This window comes from Vipera berus, assembly GCF_964194415.1.
Source record: "Vipera berus genome assembly, chromosome: 6".
Classification (NCBI taxonomy): Eukaryota; Metazoa; Chordata; class Lepidosauria; order Squamata; family Viperidae; genus Vipera; species Vipera berus.
Genome location: NC_138208.1, coordinates 83,225,218 through 83,251,721, shown reverse-complemented (window position 1 = coordinate 83,251,721; position 26,504 = coordinate 83,225,218). Strand labels below are relative to the sequence as shown.

Sequence of the window (26,504 nt, the reverse complement as noted above, 5' to 3'; positions counted from 1 at the left end):
AGCAGAGTGAACGTACTGTACTATTCTGTGGTTGTCACATCAGAGAGACTGGGGTAACCTACTCCACAGAGTTAAGCGGTATATTGAATCAAAATAGGGGGGATTTGGGGACGTGGTGGCTCAGTGGGTTAGGACGCTGAGCTTGTCGATCAGAAGGTCGGCAGTTTGGCGGGTCGAATCCCGAGTGCCGCGTAACAGAGTGAGCGCCTGTTACTCGTCCCAGCTTCTGCACACCTAGCAGTTCGAAAGCAGGTAAAAATGCAAGTAGAAAAATAGGGACCGCTACGGTGGGAAAGTAACAGCGTTCCGTGCGCCTTTGGCGTCTAGTCAGGCCGGCCACATGACCACGGAGACGTCCTCGGACAAGGACTGGCTCTTCGGCTTTGAAACGGAGATGAGCACCGGCCCCTAGAGTCGGAAACGACTAGCACGCATGTGCAGGGGAACCTTTACCTTTACCTAGGGGGGATTTGCCTAATACACCAAACAAAAGGAGATAATATCTGTAGTTATGAAGCTGAGGGAGCAGAGTGGATCTACTGTTACTATTCTGTAGTTGTCGCATCACACAGTTTGGAGAATGATATGACCTATGTTACAGGTTTAAGCTGTATATCGAATAAAAATGGGGGGGGGTTGCCTAACAGACCCAAACAAAAGAAGATAATATTTGTAGCTCAGGGTGGAACTGTGGAGTCCCGCAGATGTTTCATTACCCAACAAGGTAACATCATCAGTGCTGGAAAGGAATGAGGTTTGGTCTCTGTTTATATACAAGCGGCTTGCCCTGTCAGTGTGGGTAGGAATGATCTTGGTGGTTCCTTGAGTAGGTTGTTGTTTACTGTTAGCTTGTTTGTCTTCAGACAATACTCATAGGGCAAGCCACTAGTGCATAAACAGAGAGCAAATCCCACGCTCACTAGCATTGATAATACTACCTAGTTGGGTAATGAAATGTCTGCAAGAAAACAACCAACCTCAGAGAGCACCAAGGACCCCACACCAAACAATAGAAAAACCTAGCAAGGGTAAAATGAATCAAGCAACTGTCACTCTCTCTCAGTCCAACCCACCTCACAGGGTTATTGTTATGGAGAAAATAGGAGGAAAGAGCATTAGGTATGCTCACCACCGTGAATTATTTGTAAAAACAATAAAGGCAGGGTACAAAAACAATGGTGTTGGACGAGACAATTGGGAGTCCCTTAGACTGCAGGGAGACCCAATCATCAGTCCATCCTAAAAGAAACCAACCCTGGCTGATCTCTGGAAGGACAGATATTGAAGCTGAAACTCAAATACTTTGGCCACCAAATGAGAAGAGAGGAATCCTTGGGAAAGACCCCGAAGATGGGAAAGATTGAAGGCAAAAGGAGAAGGGCAGAGGGTGTCCTCAATGCAATGAACATGAATTTGGGCAAACTCCAGGAGATGGTGGAGGACATGGGGGCGGTCTGGTGTGCTACGGTCCATGGGGTCATGAAGAGTTGGACATGACTCAGCTATTGAACTAGAATGAACAACAAACAAAATAAGTTAGGCCTTTTATTGACCTAGGTGAGCTGGGAGTAACCCATGCTTGAATTTTTGTGATTGTTTTAGACCAGACCAGAGGTTTTCAGTGGAGAATAGTTGAGTAAAGAATTAGAGGAAACAGATGCTGTATGTGATGACCAAAGCAGGTGGGGGAAGCGAATGCAACCTTAGGGGATACTGTATGTCTTTATCTGTCTTTTTTCTCTCTGTCTGGCTTAAGATTTCCTAGGTCAGCCTTTCCAATCTGATGCCCTCCAGATACAGAAGTTAATCAAAAATATCTGGCTACCACATAGGTACAAACACCTGTAACTAAGACCCAATTTTAAGCCAAGAGGATCACAAACCAATTCAATGCCATCTTTTGCTTTTCACAAATGTTGGCAGAGACCAGCCACTTTGAAACACTATCGCTCAAAAAATCAACAACTTATAAAGAATAAATTCTTTTGGGATATGCTCTCTTTAATCTTGGGGGGGGCGGGGGGAAGAAACCCATTTACAGTATTCCACCCTCTTTCCTTACAGAGAAAGGAAATTAAAGGTGGCTTGAATTCTCCAGTGATGTTTGACAGGAAGGTGGCACAATGCTCTAGGTCAGGGGTAGGCAACCTTGGCTCTTTTAGGACTCGTGGACTTCAACTCCCAGAATTCCTGAGCTAGCATGGCTAAGCATGAAAACCTCTCCCTTTCCCCTCAGCATGGCTGGCTCAGGAATTTTGGGAGTTGAAGTCCACGAGTCATAAAAGGGCCAAGGTTGCCTACCCCTGCCATATGCTAATAATAATAATAATAACCAGCACTCTTGTTCTAGTCCAGGGGTAGGCAACCTTGGCTCTTTTATGACTCGTGGACTTCAACTCCCAGAATTCCTGAGCCAGCATGGCTCAGCATGGAAACCTCTCCCTTTCCCCTCAGCATGGCTGGCACAGGAATTCTGGGAGTTGAAGTCCACAAGTCATAAAAGAGCCAAGGTTGCCTACCCCTGCTCTAGGTCCTCTCAATCTTCCAGAGACGATTCCAAACATGGGAACTCACTTCAGTTCCCTACAATGTTTCATACTTTTTTCCTCCTTGGAATTACTCAATCTAGCTGATCCAGGAGTGGGTTTGTTAGTATCTGAATGCTTTGAGCCTGGGCCATCTCTGGAACACCATAAACTACTTCCTGTTCTGCAAGATTTACTTCTGGAAGGTTACAGACTAGCCTCAGAATGATCAAGGGAAGTCAAGGGAAACGAAACAAACAGAAAGCCGGAACGGATTTTTCTCCAAACCAGAAGATAGGAATTACAACAGTTTGAGGCTAATTTAGCATGTAATGAGAATCAACACAAGCTGAAGATTAGTACGATTTTCATGGAGGAAGACTGGCACTCGGTCGGATCCCATTGTCCAAATATCCAAAAGCTCTTGGGGTGCCCCTCCTCAGCACCTAAAGAGAATTGGGGAAGGGGCTGTAGCGTTTAAAGAAGGAAGGACTGTATTTTTCAGATTTTGAACTGGTTGGATTAGGTAAAGTAGAGGAAAAACTGAAACAGTCTCCGGCCTATTTTGCATGCTTGCTTTAGTATTCCGAGTGCTTCTTGATGTAATTGAATTGTTGTTTCTGCCTCTATTAATACATATGCAAATGAGCCAGTGCTGCAGCTCGCCTTATTAATCGTATGTGTGCTTCTGTCTGTCTGCCCCATAGGCTTAGGAGTCGGGAAGAGAAGAGAGAGTTAAGGAAATGCAGGCATTTTAAGCCACAAGGAAGCTCACTCATGCCGAGAGAGGTCTGCTAGTAGGCATTCCCCTAACCTTTCTGGCTTTGTGGACTGGCGGGGGAAGGAGATGATGCTGTGGTGCCTGCTGCTCACACAAATGGAGCTTCGTGCATGCTTGCTCACCCACTGCTCTTGCAAGTGCAGCTGCTTGCATGTGCGCAGTCACCTCCTGCTTCCACGGCCCTGTTTTGAAAAGGCCACGGCCTGGTAGTGGGGGCGGCCCAGAGGCTGGGGACCCCTGTGCTAGGACAGAGAATGCTAGATAAGGAGAAGGAAAGTCACTCAGATTCTCCCTTTCCCTACATGTCTTCATACCCATCAGTGGACCATGTTCACACACAAGACGCTAAATCTTTACTCCGGGTTATTGAAATACAACTGCCGTATTCAAATTATATGCCAGTATATCTCAATCTAAGGGACCCGGTGGCTCAGTGGGTTAGGATGCTGAGCCTGTCGATCAGAAGGTCGGCAGTTTGGCTGGTCGAATCCCGAGTGCCGCATAACAGAGTGAGCGCCTGTTACTCATCCCAGCTTCTGCCAACCTAGCAGTTCGAAAGCACGTAAAAATGCAAGTAGAAAAATAGGGACCACTCCGGTGGGAAGGTAACAGTCATGCCAGCCACATGACCACCGAGACGTCCTCGGACAAGCGCTGGCTCTTCGGCTTTGAAACGGAGATGAGCACCGGCCCCTAGAGTCGGAAACGACTAGCACGCATGTGCGGGGGAACCTTTACCTTTACCTTATATCTCAATCTAAGTCAGGGGTGTCAAACTTGCAATGTCACGTGACATGTTGCGATGTATCATGACTTTTTCCCCATTGCCAGTAAGTGGGGTGGGTGCGGTTGCGGCATGACGCATCCGGCCCGCGGGCTGGCAGTTTGACACCCCTGATCGAAGCAATGTTAAGCCATGTGGACTTCAACTCCCAGAATTCTTCACTTGCCATGCTGGCTGGAGAATTGTGAGAGGCGAAGTCCACATAGTTTAATATTGCTGAGGTGGAGAAATACTGCATTATACCATGTCCAAACTAGATAGGCAGGCAGGCAGGCAGGCAGACAGATAGAAGCTTAATTGAGAGGTAAGCAAACATTTTAGGTCAGGGTGACATTCAGAAAGCTAGGCACACAGGCAACAATGGCTTCCAGGTTGGGTGTGGCCAACCACAAATGACTCATTAACTCACTGACCTTCTCTCGAGACTGTTTGTTAGCTTTACATGAGATCTTTGCAAGACCTAAAGGTCCCATGATGCTAGAGACATCATGGTGTTTTAGAACACCGGTCCCCAACCTTTGCAGCTTGACGGCCCAGCGCAGGAGGGGGAGAGAGAGAGAGGGAAACAGGACCATGCGAGTGGTGGGTTGGTGCACATGTGCACAAGTGCATGCTGGCCTACCTCTTGTGCAAGTTGAACTGCATGGGTGTGGCCCAGTTGCTACTAGGCCATGCTACTAGGTTGGGGACCCCTGTTTTAGAACAGGCCATCATTCTGTTCCAATACTTTTTAAAATTAATATAATACTTTGCAAAAGTTGTGAAGGGGAGCAAGCCTTACGGGTAGCAAGGGAAGAGTCTGAAGACACCATCCCAGGGATGCTCACAACGTGCGGAGGCAATAGCTGGCATTTCCACCTGCTGCATCGTGAATTACCCAATACTATTTAAAACTACTGTGGGATATTGATTTGATTTCTTCATAGCATTGTTATATTGCCAACTCTACATGGAGAAGTCAGTATTTTGCTCCCTACCATCACACATGGGGGGAGTACTTTCAGCATCCCTATCCAGGATCAGAATGGATCAGATGGGTCAATTCTACCTGAGGAAGGTGATCCTGCAGAAACCTCTTCCCAATCCATCTGTCTTAATGGGTGTCCTCATGTTCTACTGTTCTATGTGATAATTTATTTATTTATTTATTTAATTGGATTTATATACCGCCCTTTCCCAAAGGACTCAGGGCAGTTTACAGGGTATTTAAAACAAGAAATACAAAAGTTAAAAACAATTAAAAATAATTACAACAGTCCCTGAAAAAGTAAAAAAAACAACAATTAAAATTAAAATTAAAATTAAAATTCTCAGCCTGGGCCAGAGAGCTCGAAGAGCCAGGTCTTCAGGTCCCGGCGGAATGAATGGAGGTCGGGGGCAGTCCTAAGCTCCACGGACAGCTGGTTCCAGAGGGCAGGCGCACCCACTGAGAAGGCCCTCCCCCTGGGTGTTACCCGCCGGCAATCTTTTACCGGCGGCACCCGGTAAAAGATAAGCACTTCTCCCTTATCCACTACATCCAAGATTGTGTAGGGGACAAATTAGACTCACAAAGGAAGGTGAACCTGCTTGTCCCAGGATAATGTTGCAGGATCCAATCTGGGTCAGTCACTGGGACCAGAGGTTTTGTTTTTCGACTCGTACTGGTGCCCATCTTCAGGAAACTTCTCTCTAACAGTGTGTGCTGTGTGTGGGATTTATATGTGTTGCCTGTTGTATGTGGCTATTTTGATGTTGATTGGGGTGTTGATGGCTGACTATTAAGTCATTGGCTATTGTTTGCTTGTGCTGCCAAGCCCTCGCTCCTAAGTACTTGATAAGCTGTTAGTAAATCAGCACTCATTTCCCCAGGTTTCAACCACTTCCCTGGCTGTTTTTGTCCCTGCTTGTCTAACAATCTTAGTGGCTGCAAAATTGAATGTATGTCCTTGTTTGTTGCAGTGTGAGGCTATCAATGAGTTTGGGTCTCCTCGTTTGACCACTCACTTGTGTTTTTGCAATCTGGTGGTTAGCTTCCTCCCTGTCTATCCCACATTAGACTTCACATGAAACTGCCCAGCCTAATGTATGCTTTTGAAGAACATTTTATCACAATGTGTAGCTTTGCCACTGGAAGTTATGCAGATACTATCCTAATGAAGAGCTCCAAGGAGACTTCAAAATAGTCTTTCTCTGTCATGAAATTTCACCTGAGTGGGTAGAGAAGGACACTACTGGGAAAATCAAATAGATTTGCAAGTCAAATTTGGTAGCTTCCTAATTCTTGAATCTGTGAGGATTCCCAATTTACATCCAGCAAATCTTTTATATACAAATAAGGGTTAAACTCAGGGACAATTCCAGTGCAATTATGCAGGTGTGGAGAAGGAACTGCCATTCCTTTTTCTTGAAATATTTCTTTGGACAAGTAAGTTTGAACTCATAACTTTAAATAATTGAATAAAGTGATGTCATTCAAAAGCATTTGAACCATAGCCGAGTAAACCATTTAATCGCAGGGTCAGTTCACTCTGCGCTGCAGATATTAGTTAAACACTGACTGAAGGATATAGCACATTATATACAATCCTTTCGAAACTTGTTCATATGTGCATTGAACATGGCCTGTTTTTATTTCACCAATCGCTTCATTGTACAGTTTTCCAAAGTAGAAATTATTCTCATATGGTATCCAAAACAGCTTTAGGAACTGTATAACTTCCACCTTTTTTGAAGACTATATGGAATTTACCCTTAAAATACTCCTTTTGCTGTAGCTGAGTCATTATCACGTGATCATGGGGGATACTGCAATGCTTGTGTGAAAAACGGTCATAAGTCTCTTTTTGATTCTGAGCAGTCATTAGACAAATGATTGTAAATTGAGGACTACCTGTAATCTCCTTGTTGAAGATCAGGAACAGATACATCTTCGGAATACAACAATGTGGTGGAATTTTATTAGGAAAATAGACGGCCAGCAATCATCGCTTTTGTAACTCTTTCCAGAAGATGAGAAATGAGGTATAGACTAGCGGGAATATTAGACACATGAGAAGACAGATTCTCATGCATGCAGCTGCAGTGAGGTGGAAAACATCAATTTTGACCATTAATAATATCTTATTTAACTACACCTAAAAGTGGAACATGCCTGCAAGCTTTCCCCCCCCCCTCCTCTCCTCAGCTGCTGTTTATGGGCATTGATCCATTAGTAGCAATAGAAGTGCATCTATTCCTACAGCTGGGGAACTGGCCTTTGATCCCCACCAATCTCCTATAAAATGGGCCGTTTGGCTGCTCCTTGGACAGAACAGGTGGTGACTATCTTGTAGCCAACCCACCTAAATATAGCATCGGCAATAAATGGGGAGTGCAATGCCCAATCTAGGTTAATATTATATGTTTGAGACCAATTTGAGGGGCTAGCCAATTGGGAAATATTCATATTATGCTGCCTTATTAACTCTCTATCATTATCATCTTCAGCATTTGTGATGTCCATCAAGAAATGTGCATATTAATATTAAAGGAATCTAGTGAGCTAATGGCGGATGGATGCTTGCCATCTTTTGGCAATGCTAATGTGAACCGTTGCAGCGTGAGCATTTAGCTCCTATTTTCAGCTTATCTTGCCCAGATGTTTGTTCCCAAAGAGCAAGCTCCGTTTTGTTTTGATTTTTTTTCTCCACCGTGCAAATGGACTGTGAGGGTACCTCAGCAGAGGTGATCAAGCTGCACGTTAATGAATCGTCCCTCTGTAGACTAAAACATTTATAGGCAGCAGGTAAAGCCGCAGAAAACAAAGAGAAAAAAAATCTATCAGTTCAGGTTCAAAGTGTAACTGATATTTACAGTTGTATCCTACTTAGAAAAATTGCAATATGTTCTCTTCTCACCTATGGCACCTTCTGCCCTAGCACTGATTTTCAACATCTGTGGAAATTATTTTCATCTTTTATATATATATATATAACTCTCAGACCCTGCTGTACATAGAGGAGTCTCCAATTTTCAGGTCCAATGTGATTCAATCTCCAGATTTATCCCACACCTAATCAACCTTCACCACAGTGTAGGGAGCTTTTGGGAAACTTTAGACACCCCTTAAGCAAGTCAGACAACACACAAGATCAGTTTCTCAATGATTTGCATTTATGTTCCAAAGGTGTGTTTTGTTTTTTTCTAAAAGGCAACTGGATTTTCTTGGTGTTTTCTTTGAAAATATGTAGCTTCTCATCCAGAAAGCTTCTTCTGTTTAGAAGCTTCAAAGCTGAAGAAAGTTCTTGGATGACAAATGAAATGTCTTCAAAGAAAGTACCAAGAAAGTCCAGTTGCCTTTTTGGGAAAAAAACACCTTTGGGACAATCATGACCTAGATCAGGGGTAGGCAACCTTGGCTCTTTTATGACTCGTGGACTTCAACTCCCAGAATTCCTGAGTCAGCATAGCATAGCTGTGTTGAAGTTGAAGTCCACGAGTCATAAAAGAGCCAAGGTTGCCTCCCCCTGACCTAGATCAAGGGTCTTCAAACTTGGCCCTTTTATGACTTGCAGACTTCAACTCCCAGAATTCCTCAGCCAGCAAAGGAATTCTAGGAGTTGAAGTCCGCAAGTCATAAAAGGGCCAGGTTTGAAGAGCCCTGACCTAGGTCACTGAGAATCTCCAGATGATCTGCATTTATGTATTCTTTGGGTCCCTGGTAAGAACTGGTGGACACCTGTAAAAATTTGCCAGCCTTATCAATGTTATGTCTCTTGAAACCTCCTAGAACCTCTGTTTAATCAGACATCACTGAGATGGTCTACAATACTATAACAGCTCTGCCTGTTGTAATCACCTTATCAGTCTGACACCAAACAAGGATCAGATGTAGAGTAGTTTATGAGGTATTGTAGAGAGAGCTGGATTTCCAAGGCCAAAGCCCAGAAAGAATAAGCTAAATGCTTTTTTCTGGTTGGGGGAAGGGGCATCAAAATAATTGCTGAGAATAATGGCAAAAAAGTAATAGACTTTCATCTCCTGCTTGCAAGAATTTTTTATTTTATTTATTTTTATTTTAATTCCATTTATATCCCGCCCTTCTCCGAAGACTCAGGGCGGCTTACAAGCTTAGCAGTAGCCTTCATTCTATGTACTGTAAGCAACAAAATGCTGGACTTAAACATGCCTTGGTTTATCAAGGAAGCCGTGTCTACCTTAACTTTTTACTTCTTTCATTTTTTTAAAAAAAAATCAGGATTCCAAACTCAGGCATGTCTATAATGATCAATACTGGTTTTTCTCCTACTTGAAAAAAGTCCCCCCCCCCTTATAACAAAATAGTGTTTATTCCCTAGTTGGTTGCATGCCTCACTACTAAAAGAACAGACATGGGATCGCCATAAGATTTTTAAGCCCGGGACCCCAAGTGATCTAGCTGCACCTCTGAGGAGCAATTAACAAAGACATCAAGTAGTTCCTATTTTATCCACCCCAAATGAAAAGTTCAAATACAGGAGATATCAATGCCAACTCCCTGAACGCTGCAATTATATTCAACCTAGAGTATCCACTGCTGCAAACGAGGAGAACACTTTAATGTACCAGCTCATCCAGTCATTAGCCTCCCAGCAGGCAGTGCCAAAGAGGGCAACCAATTAGCACTAAATGTGACAGGTAGGAACGCACACTGGGCGACTCCTGGAGAGAAGAAGGAGCGGAAGGGGTTCAAGACACATGTCCTCTCAAAGCAAGGATGGCAGGGAGTATGTGTCAGCCTCTGCAACGTTGTCATTTCGGCTTTTTTATCCCTTTCCCACAAAACCCTGCTCTGCTGCTACATAAAGGTTTGGGAAGGATTAAAGAGTAGCACCAGGGGAAGGAAAATAATAGAGAGAGAGAGAGAGAGAGAAAAATAGGGGGAAAAAAGAGGAACAGATAGAAAACATTGTTCTGAGATTTCCAAGGAAGAACGGATGGGAGCTATCACTGAAATCTATAAAGCTGTGATCTGGCTGTCTGTAAAGGATGCTTTGGGGATGGAGGCTACGGACTCTTTTGCAGTCTGATGCGAGTTGGAAACAAGGACCAGAACCAGTGGTGGGATTCAGCTGGTTTGCACCGGTTTGGCAGAACTGGTAGCTAATTTTTTGTTGCCCAGGCCCAGAACGGACTTCCAGAAACGGCATCCACACAGAGAACCGGTTGTTCATATGTTTGAAACCCACCACTGACCAGAACCATTACCTCTACATGTGTGCTCTTTGCAAAAAGTCAGGCAAACGGACAACTGCATGCTGTGGAACCACACCCCCATAGGGGCCATAGTGGTGCGGTGGTTAGAATGCAGTACTGCAGGCTAATTCTGCCCGCTGCCAGGAGTTTGATCCTGACCGGCTCAAGGTTGACTCAGCCTTCCATCCTTCCGAGGTTGGTAAAACGAGGACCCAGATAATTGGGAGGCAATAGGCTGACTCTGTAAACCGCTTAGAGAGGGCTGTAAAGCTCTGTGAAGCAGTATATAAATCTAAATGCTATTGCTATTGCTGTCTACCTCATTTGGGTCACAGAGCAGACGTCGTCCAAAGCAGAAATGAAGACTCTCCAGTTCATCATCTGCCATTCTACAGGTAGTCCTTGACTTACAACAGTTCACTTAGTGTTTTGAGGTTACGACAGCATGGAAAAAGTGACATTTTTCACACTTATGACCGTTGAAGCATCCCCATGAGCACGTGATAATAATTCAGACCCTTGCAACTGACTCATATTTATGACACTTGCAGTGTCCTGGGCTCATGTGATCCCTTTTGCGACCTTCTGACGAGCAAAGTCAATGGGAAAGCCAGCTTCACTTAACAGCCATGTAACTAACTTAACAACGGCAGTGATTCACTTCACAACTGTGGTGAGAAAGGTTGTAAAACGGGGCAAAACCCAGTTAACAACTGTTCTCCCTTAGCAACAGAAAGTTTGGGCTTAATTGTGGTCATAAGTCAAGGACTACCTGTATTCCCGTGACAAGAGTTGGATCTAATGAATGTCTTTGTTTACTTATTTATATCCTACATTTTTAGCAGCTTGAGGTCAGGTTGGGTGATTCAGCTATACGCTTTTTGGTTCAGCTGCAACCTTTTCTTTTTACAACATCTTATAAAGAGGCTTAACTCAGCCAGAGTGAGAAAAACAAGATGCAATGCATTAAAAAATCAAAGGGATCTCTGGTTCATATTTCTTTTAAATGGGAAAAGATGCAGAACAGCTTCTCATCCTACTATGACTGCAGTTTCTAACAACCACCAGGACAAGGTTAGGGGTTCTTCACTTCCTGCTGAACTACAGGTCCCAACATCCACACTATGCTAACTAGATTAAGGGTAGGGAGTATAATGATGCTTAAGAAACACATTTAGTTCTTGCAGTGCTGCTTAGCTATTGCGACACTAAATGCTTATTTTAGACTAATTTGCAACCGAGGAGTATTGTCAATCAGACAAAACCTATTCAACCTACTTGAATAGGTTTTCCTACAACAATATTTGTTTATTTTTAATTCATTTTATATCTCTACCCATCTCACAATAGCAAGGCTGGACAGCTAATACAAAATAGAAGATAAAATATTAAATTAAGATAAGACCATAATAAAATCACAATAATATGGAGCCATAGAGTTGTAAGGGGATGGATGTTATAATTTGATATCTAAGGAAGCTAAGCATCTAACTGCTTCTAGCATGCTGTCACTGACATCACCCCAGATTTCCTTGAAATTTCCTGAGGGGACATTCCTGAGGTAAATTACAACAGTAAGGTTGGGCAGCTAATATAGGCTTAAGAACTCATATACAGTATACAATAATATCAAACACACACGCATACATACGCGCGCACACACACTATATATGTGTGTGTGTATACATACACACACACACACACACATATATATATATATATAAAATTAATGTCAGTCAAGGGCAACATCAATCATCAGTAGATAACATATCAATCTTATGGACTCAATTAACCTCCTGATTCTACGCCTCATTTCTTAAAACTGTCTGTAATGCCAGCATGACTGGGGCCAACCAGATCTTGGGGGATATGGTATAGGGCAGGCGTAGGCAGCCTTGGCCCCTTCATGACTCGTGGACTTCAACTCCCAGAATTCCTGAGCCAGCATGGCTCAGCTTGTAAACCTCTCCCTTTCCCCTTAGCATGGCTGGCTCAAGAATTTTGGGAGTTGAAGTCCACGAGTCATAAAAGAGCCAAGGTTGCCTACCCCTGGTATAGGTAGTCCTCAATTTACAGCCATTTGTTTAGTGACCCTTCAAAGTTACAATGGCATTGAAGAAAGTGATTTACAACTAGTTTCCACACTCACAAGCATTCCTGTGATCAGTTGCAGATGTGATCTCCCTTTGTATCCTACCCAGGTTGACCCAGGTTGACTCAGCCTTCCATCCTTCCGAGGTAGGTAAAATGAGGACCCAGACTGTTGGGGGCAATTAAGCTGACTTTGTAATAATGCCGCTGGGGTGTGTGTGAAAGCCCTAATAAGCAGGCATATACATAGAATGAAGGCTATTGCTAAGCACATTGATTTGTGCTTCTTAGATTGTAAGCCGCTCTGAGTCTTCGGAGAAGGGCGGGATATAAATGGGATTTAAAAAAAATATAAATAAAGCTGGTTTCCAACCAGCAAAGTCAAGGGGAGAAGCTGGATTCACCTAATGACTGCATGTTTTACTTAACAACTGTAGTGATTAGCTCAACAACTGTGTCAAAAAGGTCCTAAAATGGGGGGAAGCTCACTTAACAACCGCTTTGCTTAGCAATGGAAATTATAGGCTTAATTGTGGTTGTAAGTTGAGCATTCCGCAGGGGATATTTGACACACAAAAAAATGCCGGTTTCCTTTGTCCATCAGATGACACTTTTTTTTAAATAAACAGAACCTGGATCATGACCTTTTGACTTTTATCTGTCTTGAAGCCTCTTTCTCCAAGAAGCTGTTATTCTCCATCCAGTTCACTTTTATCACTTCAATATACAGAAAGATCCCTTCAGTGCTTATAGTTGAGATCTCTATAATAATCCCAGTTACTGCCAAGTATCCAGCCTTCACTTAACCCTTGCTCATTTTGTCTGTTAAACCTCCCCCCCCCACCATATCATACAGTATCACACAGTTATTCTGGCAATTATAAGGCTTATTTACAATATATTTTATTGACTTAGATACAATTTTCTATTAAGGCAGCCTAATTCTATAATCATTTATAAGAAGTAAACACAATAAGACCATAGAGAATAGCAGACACACAAAAGCAGGGTATTTCCTATAAACTGTTGGCTGGGGAATTCTGGGAGTTGAAGTCCACTCATTCCAAAGTGGCCAAGTTTAAAAAAACACTGCTCTAAATGCAGTAGCTCTCTATTTGCCTTACATCTACAAAATGCCCCAATTTCTTACTAGCCACTATTTAAGATTTGATAAGATTCTTGACTAACCAGCTTTTCTCATTCTTATACAGCTACCCCTCACTCCATGAAGTATTTGGGTTAATGTTTATTGGGAATCCTGATGGTTATAATCCCAAAACATCTTGAGGTTAGAAGACTAAACCAAGTCCTGATTTTTTTTTTCATTCCTCTTTTCAGAATTCATTAAAAAAAATATCACAACAAAGTCCTTTCCGATCATGGAATTTTGATTTTGTTGCTAATACTGTATTCCAGCTTAGGTAATAATAGTCTGCTTCTCCTTTCTATCTTTGATTTTTCGGTCTTCATATTTGTCATGATAGTTCATAGCACTTTATGAGATTAAGACAAGAAATATTTTCAGGAGTTATTTACAGCCTTGCCTTTCATGCCCTCAGGAAACTCATATTGTGTAAGTCAGCAGTTCTCAAAGTGTAGTCTGGAGACCCCTGAGACCTGGGGCTTGAAAGTCAAATAAATAAATAAATATTAAATTTAATTTCTCACTAGAATAAATATTGATGGATACAACCCATATAAAGCAAAGCACTTTGGGGTCCGCAATCATTTTTAAGAATTAAAGGGGTTCCGAGAATCCCTTTAAGTTAAGATTTGATTTGCCTCCCATACAATCCAAGGTTGAACCAAAGTGTGGTTTTCTGATAAAGGAATTGAATTCAATCTTATAAAATCTCAAGCCCATCTAAAGAATGATCTGGTAGACTAACCTGGTGGGTTTGGGCCGCACTGTTTTCTAGAATTTAGCAAACTATCACCTGAATGCATTCACAAGATCCGTTTATCACATCAATATTTTCCTGAGATTACTCATGTCAGAAAAAAACCAACAACGACGAACAATTGGCTTAATTGGCTTAGCCCATAAAGAGAGAAAATCAAGATGTACTGCAATCTGATAAAGTCCAGAACTGAGGATTTCTGATTGGGAACTGCTGTTACCTTTAAAACAGTCATATTAATTTAACTGTAAACTGAAAGAAGAAAGAACTACCTAATTGTGACCCACTGAGTTGTACAATAAGGAATAAACAACGATTGTAGCCAGTACTTTCCAAAAAGGTCATAAATTGCTTGAGTGATCTATGCTCAAAAAGTTGCTTTTCAAAAGCCTTTAGGCTGAATGCAATATCTAATTTACCAAAAGCTTCTCACTGAATCTTCTGTTCTTTAGAGCTCAGCTGGTGCTTAAGATTAGGCTCCCCTTGCACATCAAAGCAATTAAACAAATGTTGAGTAAGCATTAAGGTAACATCCCTGTTTGTTGAGTCCCATTGCTGACTTAGATCTGCTCTTATCTCCTGATTTGGGGAAGGATGATAACTCATGCTTGGCGTTTAATGGATCTCACAGTTGCAAACATCTTTGTTGGTAGCAGGTAATGAAAAAAAAACCTACTAGGGAACTTACGTAGCTGGAATTAAGAACGGTACAGAGTACTGGATAAAATAGGCAACTGATCCCATCTAAGGCACTACATCTTTTTATCCCTCTGGAAATTTGCTCATAACTTTTGTTCTGTGAATGTAACTAATTATATCAAGGCCTTGCAGATCATGTCAATAGGCAGAACAGATTAAGGGCTATTTTGGAGTACCAGAAAATTCTTATAAGGAATATATATCAATGAATCATCCAGGCCAAAGGTGTCCAAAGGTTGAATCATGGCAACTGGACTAAACTTTGTTAATCTTGAGATGTTTCATTGCTAATCCAATCAACTTCCTCAGTCAGAGCAAAATTAGGGCTAGGCAGAATCGGGGAGTCATTTGAAAGTACCAATTCTTGCCTTACCAAATTCAGGGGTTACTCCCCAACATGGCTTGCAATAAGGGTCTTATAAGGAACCTTTGCAATGAGCAAGGTTCATGAGCAAGGTACTTAATTTGGTGACATTGAGTGGTTTGGCATAGCAAAAGGATGCATATCGTCTCCATATCTGTTGAACATCTGCAGCAAAGATACTACTGTTAAGAATGGGAGGGAGGGATGTAATGGGTCCGGAATACCTTGGGGAGCACCTGCGGCTGGCGTCAACTTCCCTCCGCCCAGTACGCTCCCACAGAGAGGGCCTCCTCAGGGTGCCACCGGTCAAAGAATGCCGACTGGTGGCCCCCAGAGGGAGGGTGTTCTCTGTGGGCGCGCCGGATTTATGGAACCATCTTCCGGTCGAGCTCTGGATGGCGCCCGACCTTCGCTCTTTCCGGCGCGATCTCAAAACCTACCTTTTCGAACAAGCTGGCCTGGCCTGATGGGATGGGGTTGGGTTTTATTAATGTGTTTTAACCTACTTTTAATGTGTTTTAACTTATTCGTGGGCATCTTGTTTAATCATTTTTAATTTTTGTATCTTGTTTTTGATATGTATTGCCCTGTTCACCGCCCTGAGTCCTTCGGGAGAAGGGTGGTATACAAATTAAATAAATAAATAAATAAATAAATAAATAAATAAATAAATAAATAAATAAATAAATAAATAAATAAATAATGGCAGATGGAATCAAGCTGGAGGCCTAAACGCTAACAATCTGAGATCTGAGGATGACACCACATTGTTCGTCAGAAGTAAACATGAATTAGAAGAGCTCAATAGGAAAGCAAAAATGGAAAGTGAAAAGTAAAACCCGAATTAATGATAAATATTAAGGCAATGACAACCAGCATGCTTAGTGAACTTACAGTTGTCTGTGAAGAAGAAAAGGTGGCAGACAGTTTTATTTTCTTGCACTGAAGAAGAGGTAAAGAGGAACAATGTGTGGGAAGAGTAAATAGATTAATCCTAGAGATTAATATGTCACACTTCAGCCTGGCACAGCTGTAAATTTAGGCTCTCTAGATTCTCCAATCCTTGTTCTGGAATTGACTTACTAAGTGGCAGACATTTAGATACCAGTCAACCAGTGCAAATAGTTTATTGTAGACAAGAATGAAGCCAACTACAACAAGCCATCTGCCTGCTGAAGCATACAGCAATCAAAACCTATCTATATGCCATTACTCCAATGTTTCTCCTTCCACTTTTCTTTGTTTAATGCATATTTGATAGCTTTCCATCAAGTTCATAAAGGTAAGTAGGATTTATTAGGTAAAGTAAAGGTAAAGGTTCCCCCGCACATGCGTGCTAGTCGTTTCCGACTCTAGGGGCCGGTGCTCATCTCCGTTTCAAAGCCAAAGAGCCAGCGCCTGTCCGAGGACGTCTCCGTGGTCATGTGGCCGGCATGACTAGACACCAAAGGCGCACAGAACGCTGTTACCTTCCCACCGTAGTGGTCCCTATTTTTCTACTTGCATTTTTATGTGCTTTCGAACTGCTAGGTTGGCAGAAGCTGGGATGAGTAACAGGCGCTCACTCTGTTACGCGGCACTCGGGATTCGACCCGCCAAACTGCCGACCTTCTGATTGACAAGCTCAGCATCCTTACCCACTGAGCCACCGCGTCCCTAGGATTTATTAATTTAAAGTTATTAACTTAAAGTTCAAGCTGCTGATCCCCAGCTTCATTCCCACCCATGAAAAATTTAGGCAAAAAACAAGAATAAGGATATTTTTTAGGACAAGGAAGATCAAAACTGTTAAAGGTCTTTCCTGTGGTAATGTGTGCCTGTGAAAGTTGGCTATTGAAAAAGAACAAGAGAAAGAAGGTAGACGTGTTCACGTTCTGAATCAGAGGATGGTTACAAGGAGGTTCCATGAATCAGCCAAAGAGCCAGATAATCGATGCCAAATAAAAGAGGGTCTTGAGGTGATCAAGAAACAAAAACCTTGGGCATATGCAATAATATAAGCAGTGGTTGGAATTTATTATGTTTGGCAAGATTGAGGAAAAAGAAGGAGAAAACAACAAATCAATCATCATCTCCTAGAATCACAGAATCATCTTATAGGGGAGATGGGTGGCATAAAAATGTACCGATAATAAATAATAATAGAGTCATGAGGCTGGAAGGGACCTTGGAGGTCTTCTGGCCCAACCCCATGTTCAAGGCAGGAGTCCTTATACCATCTCAGGCAAAGGGTTGTCCAACCTTTTCTTGAAGAACTCCAGAATCCACAATTCCAGGATGCAAGCAGTTCCAACTATTTTCACTGTCAGGAAATTCCTCATTTCCAGATTGGATCTCCTCCTTCTGAGCTTCTACCTATTGCTTCTTGTCCTGCCTTCAGGTGTTATGGAAAATGGACTCCAGCCTTCTTCCCTGTGGCATCAAGGATTGGAAGACTGCTCTCATGTCTCCCCTAAGCCTTCTCTTTCTTAGGCCAAACATACCTGGATCTTTAAACTATGATTCACACAATTTAGCCTCCAGATCTCTTAACATCTTTGTTGCTCTTCTCTGCACTCTTTCTAAGGTCTCAGTAAGTCATGCACTTCTACAGCAGTTTCAACTACCGGTAATCAGGTACATTAACTATAACAAAGAGTTTCATCTCTGCTTACCAAACTTCCAAAGTCCTATGGGAGGCTATTTAATTTGCTATAAGTTATGGGCCACAACTGGCAATTCTTGGTCACAACTAGAAATTCTGACATTGCAGTCCCAGAACATCTGGATAGGTACATCACAAAAGGCTACAAGCTGAAGGCATGTGATATAACTATCTTGCTAATGCTAAGAAAATTCAGTTCTGGCCAATGGGTGGTAGCTCATTATGGCATTCTTCCCCGTGTCATTATTAGAGAAGTAAGGCAGAATATATATGAAAAAAAAAATCTGGGATATAACCATTATAGCTCTGGATCCCATAACTTGACCAATTTCTTACAACAATTTCCTAAATTATTCTTCCCACAAACAAATGCATCTTTTGGTTCCTCCTGCGTTCTCTGCTCTAAATTTCAAAAGAGTAGTAATCGTTTCTCTCTATCCTCTGCAAGTTCATGGGATGCAACCATCCTGAAAAAGCTAAGAAAACGAAGACCTGCCCAATGGGTGGGAGATGGTTTTGGCATTGTACCCATTGCCACTGTTAGGGAAGTAAGGTAGAATAAAAACGAGAAGTAAAATAAATAATTCTGGAAAATAATATGGGCATTGGGTCCCATAACTTGATTGATCTCTCACAACGGTTAATTTCTTAAATTGTTATTCCTACAGAGAAATGCACAGATATGTTCCTCCTAGGTCATGGGTAGGCAACCTCGGCTCTTTTATGACTCATGGACTTCAACTCCCAGAATTCCTGAGTCTGACTCAGGAATTCTGGGAGTTGAAGTCCATGAGTCATAAAAGAGCCGAGGTTGCCTACCCCTGTCCTAGGTCCTCAACTCCAAATGCTTGCATTTTCAAAGCGTAGTAATTGTTTCTCTTATCCTCTCCAAATTCAGCTTCTTACAAAGATCCAAGGGCTTACACAGAAACAAGGGAAAGAAAGAAAGAAAGGGCAAGAAAATTTCCTCCCCCCCCCTCTCCTCCTCCCCTTCCTCCTTTCCCTCCTCTTCTCCTTCTTCCTCTTTCTCTTCCTCCTCCTCCTCCTCCTTCCCTTCTTACTCCTCCTCCTGCTCCTCCTCCTTCTCCAACAGCATCACCGCTACTTCATTGGCTAAGCAAAATTCACACTGAGTGTTGTTCATCTCCCAAATGAAAACATTGTCCCATTTTGCCATGGCCACTCAGCATTGGTGACATGGGTGGCTGTATAAACCTGACAAACCAACAAACCAACAAACCAAACAAACCAAGTTATTTCTAGAGGCGGTTGTGTTACTCCAAAGGAAGGCGCATCTCTTCCACCTCAAGAGCAGAGTTGAGAAGGCACGCTGTCGGCAGCGGGGGGGCTGCCAAGTCCAGCTTTCCAGACAGATTCAACTTTTGCCTCTTAAAAGCACTTACCTGAAGTTGCAGTGGGCCTAAACCTGGGGTTGCTGCGGCAGCGGCTGCCATTGTTGTTGGAATCAGCTGAACAGGGTAAGGGTCACCTAAGTAAGAAAATAATAGAGGCGTCAGCACCTTTTATCTACTCTCCACCTGCAAATTAAACTCCTGCATTCGCTCCTTCCAAAAGCCTCTTTTTGTGTTCCTCGCAGAGTTCTAATGAAAAGCTCCATTGTGAGGCCTTTTACTAACACTCTTCACAATTCTGGCGGAGGGAGGAACGCGAATAAAAGGGACAAGCAATTAAGGCGGAAACATCATCCTTTTTCATGATGTATTTAGGGAAATGGGGAGGGGGGGGAGGGAAGCACGCCTTGATCAGAGGACTGAGCTTCCCCAAAAAAAAGGAGGGAGGGGGGAAAGAATGAAGGAAACAGAAGAAGAAAGACACAGAGAGAGAGAGAGAAACAGAAAGAAAGAGAAGGGATTTTCCCTTCTCTTTCTTTCTGTTTCTCTCTCTCTCTCTGTCTTTCTTTTCCTCCTTTCTTTGGAAGCTCAGTCCTCTGATCAAGGCGTGCTTCCCTCCTCCCTCCCCATTTCCCTAAATACATCATGAAAAAGGATGTGTGTGTGTGGTTGTGTGTGTGTGTGTGTGTGTGTGTGTGTGTGGAGGTTTTTAAGAAGGGACTGGACAGCCATTTGCCTGAAATGGTACAGGGTTTCCTGCCTGAGTAGGGGGTTGGACTAGATGACCTCCAAGGTCCCTTCCAACATCATCATTATCATCATCATCATCATCATCATCATCAATAATAATAATAATAATAATAATAATAATAATAATAATAATAATAATAATAATAATAATAATAATAATAATAATAATAATAATAATAATAATAATAATAATAATAATAATAATAATAATAATAATAATAATAATAATAATATATATTACAGGTCTGCCCACAATGGGTGGTTCATTTTGAAGGAAGGCACAGCTCAAATCTCAAACGTGCTTTTTCAAAAGGCAACTGGACTGTTTTTTTTTCTTGAAGAAAAAGAAGACGCTTTTCTTCCTCAAGGAAACAACAACAACCCAATCCAGTTGCCTTTTTAAAAAGCACCTTTCAGACAACCGTGCCCCAGATGACTGAGAATCTCCACAGACCACAGCTCAAATCTTCTTCATTTTGAAGGGATGAAACCAGGGTCCGATTTGTGCGTTTCCACCTGTATTTGCACTACTTCCAGCTCTTGATCTACCTTTGTCTGAAACGATACGGAGTCTTGTTGAGCAGGGGGCTGGACTAGAAGACCTCCAAGGTCCCTTCCACCTCTGTTATTCTGTTACCTTGCCTGCCGCCCCATCCCAGCCTCGGTTGGATTCACTTCATCCTGAACTTTGCCAAGGAAAGTTTTTTTTAATATACCGAGCACCGCAATTGTTATTTTATTTATTTATTACATTTGTTTGCCATCCATCTCGCCGCAATTGCGTGGACAAAGCATCGAAGTCCTATTGACAGAAATGCTGAAATATGCATTAGCATTAGCTCCACTTCAAAGCATTTTTGTGGAGGGTGGAGAAGAATATGGGGTTTATTTTTCCCCTCGCCTGTTGTATCAAACAAAGTTGCTCAGTTCTCTTGGATAAAATGGGGCATCCCTTGTTTCTCTTTTTGAGGGCCTTGCTTAGATTTTGAAGGAATTGGATAACAGTCGATGGTTGTATATTTGGTGATTTCTCCCTTCCATCGTGTAAAAAGTTACAATTTTGGAAATAAAATAAGAAAAAAATGTGCATCAACTCAGAAATTTGCAAGATTTTATCTAATGGTAGGGCCAGCTTATGTCTTTACTTTTGTGGTGCAGGTAATCCTTGACTTACAACCCTTCCTTTAGTCCCCGAAGTTATAAGGACCCTGAAAAAAGTGACTTGTAACCCTTTTTCAAACTTACAACGGTTGCAGCCTCCCCATAGTCACGTGATCAAAATTTGCACGCTTGGCAACTGGCATGTTGCGGTGTCCTGAGGTCATGTGATCCCCTTTTGCCTCCTTCTGATAAGCAAAGTCAATGGCGAAGCCAGATTCGCTTTACAATCGTGTTAGTAACTTAACCACTGCAGTGACTGACATCACAACTGTGGAAAGAAAGGTCATAAAATAGAACCCAACTCACTTAACAACAGTCTTGCTTAGCAACAGTGATTTTGGACTCAATTATGGTCATAAGTCAAGGACTACCTGTAGTGTCTTTGTTAGTGCTTTCCCCCTTCGGCGGTATTTCCTTCAAATGGATTATTATCAAGCCTTCTACCCTTATGACTACTTTTAAGATCAGCTTTGAAACTGTTGTCAACTAGATTTTTTTAAAAAAAATAATAATAAACTATTTCAAGAGTTTTGACTTTCCACTCTCCCCCTCAGGGCTTGGCAGTTTTCAGAAGTTGGACATCAGCTGACTGCACTTAAATTGGAAATTAGCCTTTGCAAAGCCTTGCTCATGGACCAAGAAGAATTTTAATACTGCTCACATGATCCTTCCATTAAAAATAAAACATGTGATGATCTTAACAAGACCAAACAGAGCAGAGAAACATCAGCCATTCTGCCCGAGGAAAGTTTTCAGCATTTAAATCCTAAACATTCATATCATCCTGTAGCAGAAAGTCATTAACTATTATTTTAATGTTGTAAACTCTCCAGGATCATCCTGTGTACTTTGGGTGTTAAATACATTAATAAAATAATTGTGTATGTGTATGTTTGTAATTTTGTGTGTATGTGTGTAAGTATGCACGTAAGCAAAATCTACAAGTTAGCTATGTTTTTGTGTTATTATTCTTATTATTACCTATACCAGGGGTAGGCAACCTCAGCTCTTTTATGACTCGTGGACTTCAACTCCCAGAATTCCTGAGTCAGCTATGCTGAGTCAGCTATGCTGACTCAGGATTCTGGGAGTTGAAGTCAATTTATAATTTATCTCCCATAGTTTTTGCCATTCTTCTAACTCTATAGTATAACCAAAATTCTCCATAAACTACTTCCTGTTCTGCTCAGATTTACTGGCTCAGGAATTCTGGGAGTTGAAGTCCACGAGTCATAAAAGAGCCAAGGTTGCCTACCACAAATACACATCAACTCTACTTGGCATGGGTCCAGATAGCTGAAGAGACGTCTCTCCCCAGTGGGACTAGCCTGCCCCACTCATGCATGGGGAAGAGGCCTGTTATGGATCCCATCTGCTAAGAAATTCCAGCTGGTACATATCTAATTCCTAATCCTTTATACTTTCTTCTAGCCATCGATAAAATAAGTCCCAAGTTTGGTAATATTCTGTTTCTTCTTTTTCTTTCAGTCTCACAGTATGTATTAGTTAATGTAAACTCAGACAGCACATTGGTTGAAAAATTATTATTGTATGTATGGGAAAAATTAATAAAAACTTGAAAAAAAAAGAAATGCCAGCTGGTGGGTTCAAGAAGAGCCTTTTCTGTTGTGGCCCCATTCCTGTGGAACACTCTGCCACTGGAGCTAAGAATTGCCTCCTCCCTTTTGGCCTTCCAGAAGGGTATTAAAACCTGACTTTGCCAGTTGGCTTGGGACCACGAGGGGGGCGCTCACCGCTGGAGATGATCGATGGGGTAAGAAGACCTCATCCCCGTTCCACCCATCACTTAGTTCTGGTTTCAGTATGGTTTTAGCATCTTAATCTGTATAATTTTAACGTTTAATTATTTTTCTACTTGTTTTATAACCTGCAAGCCGTCCAGAGTCACTTTATAGGGGAGACAGGTGGCGTAAAAATTTAATCAGTAACTAAACAATTAGATCTGAGTGATGTTAAGAAAAGCAGCAAATGGTCCAGCATTCCTTCAACCGATTAACTTCAAGGTGCATTGCCGGGTGCCAATTTTAAGGAGTAATTAGATATTTTATCATCTGAACTTTGGTAAATTTCTTTTTAAGTTTTTAGTATTTTTTTTAAAAAAGTAATTTCTATGTGCACTAACTTCCACATCAGAAGAATAAAATGTCCTGATTGCAGAAGTATTCTACATCTGCCTTCCTAACGCAGATGGAATCAAAGGGATAACAGCCTTTCTGTCCATTAACGTCAGACTGCTGTGATATGACTCAGCTTTTAACCGAATAAGAAATATTTAATTTTCTCCCTAAAATCAGCGAAGTAGGAACTTGTTTAATGCTAAATTATTTCTGGCAGTGTTTTTTTCCTCCTTTCTTTCTAGAGGAAGATAATAGAGAAGAGTATCTCTTTAAAAAAAGAGAGAGAGAGAGAGAATTCTAGCTAATTCCAGTCCTGGATTATTTCTAATTATCTTGGCAGTAGATCTGTAACTAATCTAGACTAAACTCTTGCATTGTTACTCTTGCATTGTTACATATGTGTGTGTGTGTATATACATATACATATGCATAAGCATATACATATACATATATACTGTACATACACACACACACACACACACACACACACACACACACACACACACACACACATACATACATACATATATATATATATATATATATATATATATATATATATATATATATATATATATATGTAAGGTAAAGGTTCCCCCGCACATGCGTGCTAGTCATTTACAACTCTAGGGGCCGGTGCTCATCTCCGTTTCAAAGCCGAAGAGCCAGCGCTTGTCCGAGGACGTCTCCGTGGTCATGTGGCTGGCATGACTAGATGCCAAAGGCGCACGGAACGCTGTTACCTTCCCACCGTAGTGGTCCCTATTTTTCGACTTGCATTTTTACGTGCTTTTGAACTGCTAGGTTGGCAGAAGCTGGGACGAGTAACAGGCGCTCACTCTGCTACACGGCACTCGGGATTCGACCTGCCACTGCGTCCCTTCCATATATATATATACAGTATATGTTAAATGTTTGTTAACTATTTAGATTACCTTGCTAGGCCCCAAACATGGGACAAATCTTATTTCCTGTTTCAGCCTAACCCAAGGCCATCCACAGGCAGTGGTCACAGTAGTGACATCTCATATTGCTGATTGCACAGGCAGAGGTTAAAACAACTGCCTAAACACAGCCAAGCCTCCACCCACAGAACACACCCCCTCTGGCAGTTTAAGAAAGAGGAAAAAACAGCCACTATCACACACTTCTCCCAGAAGAACGAAGCTGAAGTCACCAGCCTGAGGATGACAAATGAGATTTCATCGAAACATTGCCCTGATACCTCCAATTCTACGTGAGAAAAAAGACGAATGACCAAAGATCTACATACAAACACCCGCGAAAACCTCAGAAAAACATACACACACACACACACACGCACACACACACACACATATCCTAACTTTGAGAACATCATGTATTGTATAGTGTTATTTTGGTAGAGTTTGGGCCCAAGGTTCAAAGGCAGCTTGAAAATAACTTGTTTTCCCACATTAATTTTGCAATAAGTGATTATTGGAACAGAATAGCATGTTCTAATATTAATCTTCCCTTCTTGTTTTGAAACTCTTTCTCAAGGTTTAGACTCTGATAATAGCAAACAACCAGAAAAGCTGGTGGTAATTTCTGGCCTAATTACCACCAGAAAAGCTGGTGGTAATTTCTTTTATAAGCATCTTGATTCAGGAAATCTTCTGACTTGGAAGTATCAGAAGCTGTTGAAGATGCTAGCAAATAAAATTAAATTCCTTTCCACAGCTAGTCCCTGAGCTACAAAGATAATTGAGACTGTCAATTACAGTCTAAGTTGCGATGGTTGTAAAGCAAGTCACCCATGTATTTAATAATTTATTCTCTAAAATCATACTTTCTAAAAATTTGCAACTTTTGGAGAAGCAGTAGACTTCACATAAGTAGCCCCATTTTTGCAATCTTTTCTGCAGTGGCTGTTAAGCAAACGGCCAAATCATTAAGCAAATCCATTGTCCACTATGGGTCAGGTTTTGCCAGAAACTAGAAGTAAATGCTGGTTTCCAGCAAAAAAAAGTATTGTAAATCACATCAGGTGACCACAGGATGTGGCAAATGGAGGGTGGTTGCTAAGCATGCAAAATGCGATCACATGACCAGAGAGGGGCAACATTAGAACATCAAAACTGGACATAAGTCCCTTTTCAGGGTCCGTTGTAACTTTGTTAAGTGACCAGTCCAGATGAGGACTACCTATAATGGATGGCAGTAGTAGCCAAGGAGAGTTATGATTCCCTTTTAGCCACTACTTTACAAAGCAGAAATCCAACAGCAATTCCGCCAGGTTATCTTTTTGAACTTCTAGAATTGTTTTACCCTATCTGTCAGTGAAACTGCTTTTGATATAACTTGGTATGGAGGCATGTTGTTCATAGCCTTCTCAGGTAGACCAGACAGGAAACACAACCAGATGAGTTTGTTCTACTTTACCGAATCTTGAAAGTCTGAAAGTACAAATCTCCCACTGTTGCTTTTTACAGCCTGAGAAATTAGGGGCAATCCTTTCTGAGAATCCTTTCTCTTCCTGTTATGCAGCGGTGGGCTCCCCCAACTTTTATCTGATTATTCCCTAGGCAACATCTCTTCCATCTCCTTAGGTCATTTTCACATGCCATCCCACTGTGGAAATGCCTCCCCCCAATTACATCTACTCATTGTGTAAGGTCTGGCAGAAAGGGCATGTTATGGGCTCCATCCACTAGAGCAGGGGTAGGCAACCTTGGCTCTTTTATGACTCATGGACTTCAACTCCCAGAATTCCTCAGCCAGCATGGCTCAGCTTGGAAACCTCTCCCTTTCCCCTCAGCATGGCTGGCTCAGGAATTCTGGGAGTTGAAGTCCATGAATCATAAAAGAGCCAAGGCTGCCTACCTCTGCATTAGAGAATGTCCCCTCATAGCTGAACCTAGGAAGAGAGCCTTTTCTGCCACTGTACCTGCCATACCGAACATTATTTTTCCTGAGATCAGAACTTTGCTGGTCTTCTGGAAAGTTCTGAAGACATGGCTTTGCCCCCAACCTTGCCGGTCTTTCGGAAAGGTCTGAAGACATGGCTTTGCCATTTGGCCTGGCAATCAGTCCTTGGTGGTACAGAGCTTATAAAATGGTTTTATGGTTGTTAATTGATTGTGCTCTCCTGTTGATTG

General features: G+C 41.9%; 1 protein-coding gene across 2 annotated transcripts in view; it reads right to left on the bottom strand.

The window, feature by feature from the left end:
* Window positions 1-26,504, bottom strand: part of SOX5 (SRY-box transcription factor 5) — a gene marked incomplete at its 5' end in the record, with an annotated part of 509,776 nt that overhangs the window by 142,177 nt on the left and 341,095 nt on the right. For both annotated transcript variants that reach the window (XM_081330567.1, XM_081330566.1), the window contains one exon: window positions 19,388-19,473. In XM_081330567.1, the coding sequence (XP_081186693.1) occupies window positions 19,388-19,473 (86 nt within the window). The remainder of the gene's footprint in view (window positions 1-19,387; window positions 19,474-26,504) is intronic.